Source organism: Nematolebias whitei, chromosome 10, assembly GCF_014905685.2.
Source record: "Nematolebias whitei isolate Nwh7 chromosome 10, NemWhi1, whole genome shotgun sequence".
Taxonomy (NCBI): Eukaryota; Metazoa; Chordata; class Actinopteri; order Cyprinodontiformes; family Rivulidae; genus Nematolebias; species Nematolebias whitei.
In genome coordinates this window covers 14,112,489-14,118,368 of record NC_056507.1, presented here as the reverse complement: position 1 = coordinate 14,118,368, position 5,880 = coordinate 14,112,489, and the positions used below count along the sequence as shown (strand labels likewise).

Genomic DNA, 5,880 nt, shown 5'->3' with positions numbered 1-5,880 from the left:
TATTCCTTTAAAGTAAGCTTCCTTGGAGTCATGGAATGTGCGCAAGTCAAGTTCTCAAGGAAGTTGTTTCAATCTGCACAAGCTTCAATAAAAAAACAACAGCAACAAAAAACATGTTAAAATCGAGTAAATAAGCACCCATCTGTGGAAAGCAACTCTACAATTCATTATTGGATCAACTGACCATTTAATCTAAGTATTTAGTGGTTACTTACAACTTCTCCATTCTGCCTCACCCTCTACCCAAGAGGTAGCAGCCCAGCCCCAACACTCCCCCCCTCCCACCCAAACTTTGCCCAATCCCTCAACCCATATGCTTCCAGTGAACCGCGGTGGCTCCTCTACTCTGCCTGAGCATCATAGTTGGCGCCGCCTGCCTTCTTCAGTTCCTTGCGCAGGTAGTCTTCTTCCAGTTCTCGTGGGTCGCTGATCATGAACTCCTTGGCGAAGTTCTGCAGAGACGAGAACAAACGAAACAAACCTCAACGATCCGTTCAGAATCTGAGATATAAAACACATTTTCTAAAAACTGAATCGAGCAACATCTGACCTGTGCTGGCAAAATGAGTCACAACGAGGAAGTATTATTTTCAAACCCTCCATCTTTAAAGCTTCAATATTTGGTGATTTATTACCGGGCAACATGATAATTTTATAACTTCATCTTTATTGACCTAAAATGATATCAGGAATTCCAGCCCTGTATTTAAAAAAGGAACCCCAGAGCTTTACAATGACGCCAAACATTATATGAAAGGATTTCCCAACACTGCGTCACCTGGCAGAGAAAAATTGTAAATTTTAAGGGTTATAAGATGACATTTTCTGAAGACATACCTGTTAATAAACTAGACTTAAAAGGTAGGTTAGGAAGATTATGATATTTTAGGAGCCAGGCTCGCTAGATGGTGTCTTTATGGGTATAATTTTACAAAAATCTCAATCTAGACAAAAATAAAAAATAAAAATCAATATTTTCACGTTTTTTGTACTGAGCTCATTCCAACTCATTAAGCCACATACTGTTCAGCTAATGTAAAAAAGAAAACAAAATACAGTAGTCCCTCGTTTATTGTGGGGGATCTGTACCCTGAAGTCCCGCGGTAAGTGAAAAACCGCGAAGTAGGAATAAGTAGTACAAGTAGTAAGTAGTAGTTTAATTTATTATTTATAAATATATATTAAAGCCTTTTAAACCCTTCCCACACTCTTGCAATATTCTAAAAACAATGATTCTAAACTCTAAACGCTCTAAAAGAGAACACAGAATGTCATGATTTCAGCTCCCTGCCTCCGCTGCTCTCAGCCACCTGCAAGCGCTCTTGGCCACGCCCACTTCTCAGCTCTGCAAGGTGAACAGCTGATCAGCTGCAGCAGGAAGTTTATCCTGCAGTGTAAGATGCACAAAGGTGCAGGAGGAAGCTTTTTCTGCAGCTCTGGGCTGCACGAATGTGCAGCAGGTGCTAAATAATTTAAAATAATTTTGCATAAAAATCCCATGCCGATCGTGCGGCTCATCCATCAATCAGCCAGTTGTGTGTCATGTCCAGCCTTCTTTTGAAAAACCGCGATAGAGCGAGGCCGCAATAAACGAACCGCGAAGTATCGAGAGACTACTGTACTTGTTTAGCTGTACAGATACACGTATTAACACCTATTTACATTTTTCTAAGAGGTCACTTAGCTAATGCAACAGCATCACTTTAACTTTCTTTTATGACTTCCTTCCAGTCCACCGTTCCAACAAACGGGTTTGTTCTGCTTTAGAAAGCAAACAGTTGCTAATTTACTCCATAACCAGTTTCCCCCAAAGGAGCCATTACTTTAATTGCTTTGTTCTCTGGCGTCTCTGACGTCTCTGACCTGCACAACGTCTTTGACCAGAGTCTTGTCGGTGCTGATCTTGGCCCGCTGCAGCCCGCTGATGTTTTCCCCGATCCAGGTGATGAGCGTGAACTTTGCTCGTTTGCTCATGGCATCTCCCGTCGTGAATCGGATGAAGCCGAACAGACGCTCGTCATCTGAAGCAACACAAGGAAAACACATTTGTAAGACCGAGTAAACGTCCTCTACGTGTAGAAAAATAAATAAAAACACACATTATAATCAGCAAGTGGCTTTAAAAAGTAAAACTTATTTCAGCTTTTCACAAAAAAAAACATCTTCTCCTGAGAAGATATGACAGTTTGAATAATATGCAGCCTGGTTACAGCACTAAAATAACTTCTGAAGTCTAGATCGAGGTGCTTCATGTGTGAAATGGTGAAAAAAACAAAACTTGCTGCGTCGCAAAGATTCAAGAATAAGAGCTTGTTGAGATTAATACAAACAGGAAGTATTCAGGTCAGTAGACTCCATGATTCAATCTTTTGTGAGCTCGGCAGTTGTGTCACCACGCCTGTCACTGATGTTGGCTGAGGAGAACAAGCAGGACGACAAGAACAATCAAATTTCTACTCCCGCTTTTGTTCGGCTCTCACTTCAAGCCATCAAGTCTTGTTTCAAATAAGAGCTGGACGCAGATTTAAGAAACAAAGAAGCTACAGATCTGTTTCCATCCACTACTCGTGCAACTACGGAGCGTGAAGATCAGAGCAGGAATACAAATTAATAAAGATAAACAACAAGGTCTTGTTTCCTGGAAGTTATTTAAGGTGTCACCGGATGTAGTTTTATCTGAAGTCCACATTTACAAAATGAACATTTGATGGTTAAAGAGTGAAGGCACGTGACTCCACTGGACTGATCAAAAGTCACATTGTTAAACCGACTGCTGCTGAGCACCAACAGTAGACTCCTTTTCTCTGCTGTCAAAGTGTCTTCAACACAAAAGTTGTAAAAAACAAACAACTGAAAGCAAAGTCGATGCAACAATCGGTTTGACAAAAGCAGCTTTTTATCTGCCTTGTGTGACGTTTGTCCTGTTCACCTTTTTATATTCTTGTTAATGGTCACATGTTTATGTCCTGCTTTAACGTTTATTTCCTCTCAAGCCAGTTTCTAACGTACAAACTTAGAACTGCTGTGTTGGAAATAACCCAATTTGTAACTCGCATTAACTGAGCTAATCCTGGGTAGCTTTTAGCTCCTCAGAACTGGGTTATTCGTTCAGTTTTCCCACTCAAAAAAAAAAAAAGAAAGAGGAAACAACTACCGTAATTTCCAGACTATTGAGCACACCCGAATATAAGCCGCTCCCATTAAAACAAACAAAAAAATAATAATAATGTTGTACATATATAGATCGCACTTGTCTATAAGCTGCAGGTGTCCATGTTGTAACATGATATTTACGCAGAAAGATTTTTTAAAACTTTTAATTAAATACATACCAGGTAACGTACAGTAAATGTATTATTCTGACAGTGTCTGTAATACGGCTGGTTAAAAAGAACAATGCAGTAGCCTACCAGGATGTCATTGATCACTGTCTTCACCTTCCTCCTGCACAAAATTGTGCCGTCCTCTGTCACTCAGCTGCCTTTCAAAACAGGGAGGGGAGGAGAGAACAAGTTGTTTCATTGGCCTCCCCTCCCCATTTCATTGGTCAGATTTTTTTACTTTTTTTACCTTTATACAGGTAGTCTCATTGAGTCACGAAGACCCACCCCCCTAAGAGAGACATGTATTGGGCAGCTATGTGAGCGCCCGTGTGTGACGAGGCTAAATGTTTTGGTGGCATGAAGCTCGTTAGCCCGTCAAAAAAGAAAAATCCATAAATTAGCCGCAGCATTGTATAAACTGCGGTGTTCAAAGCATGTGAAAAAAGTAGCAGCTTATAGTCTGGAAATTATGGTAATTTGTTAAACTAGAGCCACTAAAGGGCCCTGCATACTCCATCCAGAGCGGAGAAATCGTCTCTCAAACCGCGTCATTTTGTTCTCAGCACTCAGCCCGCCACTTTGACACGAGGCCCGGACTTCTGGATTAAAATGGCCAACTACGACGACTGACACAACTCATCACCAACCGAACCGACTCAGTGATATTTGGTCAAACTAACACAACTATGACCCAACAGTCTTCACCCAACAACTGAGTTATCAAACTAAGCCAGAAGATAAAGTTGTGTAAAGATTTTGGAAAAAAACAGAGCATCTACTGAAAACGGAGCACAATGGAGCAAAAATAGCAAACACGTTACAGCTTTCTAAAATATAAGATATTTCATGATCACACGACGGTTCACAGAAAAATCTGCCATCGCATTTAACTGCTAAGAGCTGATAAATATCTCAGAAAGATATTCGAGAACTGCTCGAAGAAGACCCCAATGGAGATGGCAAAAATAAAAGCAGTTCCAAGAAGCTAATTTCTGTCCTTCCTTTCAGTCAGACCAAAGACTTATGGGTATAATCTGAGAAAAATTAATGCTGCTGAAAAGCAGCAGAAGATAAACTACAAAAAAAACTTTTCTTTAAATATCTACAACAAAGAGGGAACACAAAGTGAACTTGACCAGTAAACACAGCCAGGTTAAAATTTTTACGATGCAAATTTCCTCTCCTCACTTTGACCTGATTTATTCCAACCACTCTTTTAGTCAACTGTACGTTTCACAGATGTCACTGCAACGAGATTAACTATATTTTGGGATTCAATTTCATCCTATATTTTCTAATTGGCTAAAGGAATTTATAGAATTTGACACATACATTGCAAAATAATAAAATAAAAAAAGATTAAAAGGTTCAATAAACAAGTTGATCTTGACATTTCAAGTAATTTCTTGCTTTATTCACTTTGGCCTTAATTAAGAATAGCACCAGAACATCAGTGGATAAAATATAAATATTAATCCCATATCTAAAGATGGCAGAAGTTGGAGCAAAAATGAGCTATTTGTACTTTTAGTTTAAAACAATAATCTCTGAGTTGTTCTGAAGACGTAAAGACATTTAAGCTGCTGTGATTAGAAGTTTTTACAGAAGAAAGAGCGTTATCTTTGAGAACCTGTAGAAGCGGCTTGTTTAAATATTCCTGGCAGCAGGACTAACGTAGCGACAGTTAGCAGGGACTAACAGGTCTTATCAGTCTGACAACCATAGTTTAAACCCTTAGTCCTATTCAGAGTCACCTGATTGGATCACATCAATCAGCGCGGCGCAGTGCGAGTTACCGCGCTCATTCCAAAGTGACAGTAATTTATTATTCAATGCACTCTTTGTCCTGCCTCTTATTGTAACTGTTTGAGCTGCCAGAGAGGAACAGGAACAAACAGAAATCCTGACCTGAAGCTCACCACACCTCCCAACTTCCTCCCTCTGTCAGACTATTCCTGGTTTATCTTTCCTCCAACGTCGTGCTGACTCTGCAGTCAAGCTCCACGCTGCTGCAGAGAAAACTGCACTGAAGATGTGACGATGATGAGGCAGCAAAAAAAAAAACAACAAAAAAAACAGACATATCGGTGTGCATAATCCAGCTTCCAAAACCAAAGGATGTCTCTGTGACACGCTCTTCCTTTGGACACTCCCTCAGCTCACATGCCGTCTCTCTCAGAGCAACCAGGAAACCAGAACGGTTTCCCTGGACTGGCCGGAGAGAAGTGAAGCCACAAAAGCACCAACTTTATCCAAAGTTGGGGTTTATGATGATAAAGACTTGTCAGTTTACTTAAAGCAACATTTCACTAATATCTGCTGGATATTCAAGGTTCCCCAGAGGAACTATCACAGATTCTGGATCACGGACAATGTTTCCGCTCTGCCACCTATTTAACAAGAACATAAAATATTGTAAATACGACAAACACGTGTATATTTTTAAAACTCTGAACCTCCCAAGACAAGATCCTTAGGCCTGAAATAATCTAAAGGTTTAGGTTTTTATGCCCCCCCCCCCCCAAAAAAAAACAACACTTTGGTTAAAAATCCACTT

General features: G+C 40.2%; 1 protein-coding gene across 1 annotated transcript in view; it reads right to left on the bottom strand.

The window, feature by feature from the left end:
• Nucleotides 1-298: 298 nt before the first annotated feature.
• The window catches only part of cotl1 (coactosin-like F-actin binding protein 1), a 7,189-nt gene continuing 1,607 nt past the window's right edge, over nt 299-5,880 (bottom strand). The window contains exons 3-4 of the mRNA XM_037683386.1: nt 1,864-2,021; nt 299-452 (exon numbers count right to left, since the gene is read on the bottom strand). Of these exons, the coding sequence (XP_037539314.1) occupies nt 342-452; nt 1,864-2,021 (269 nt within the window). The 3' untranslated portion in view covers nt 299-341. The remainder of the gene's footprint in view (nt 453-1,863; nt 2,022-5,880) is intronic.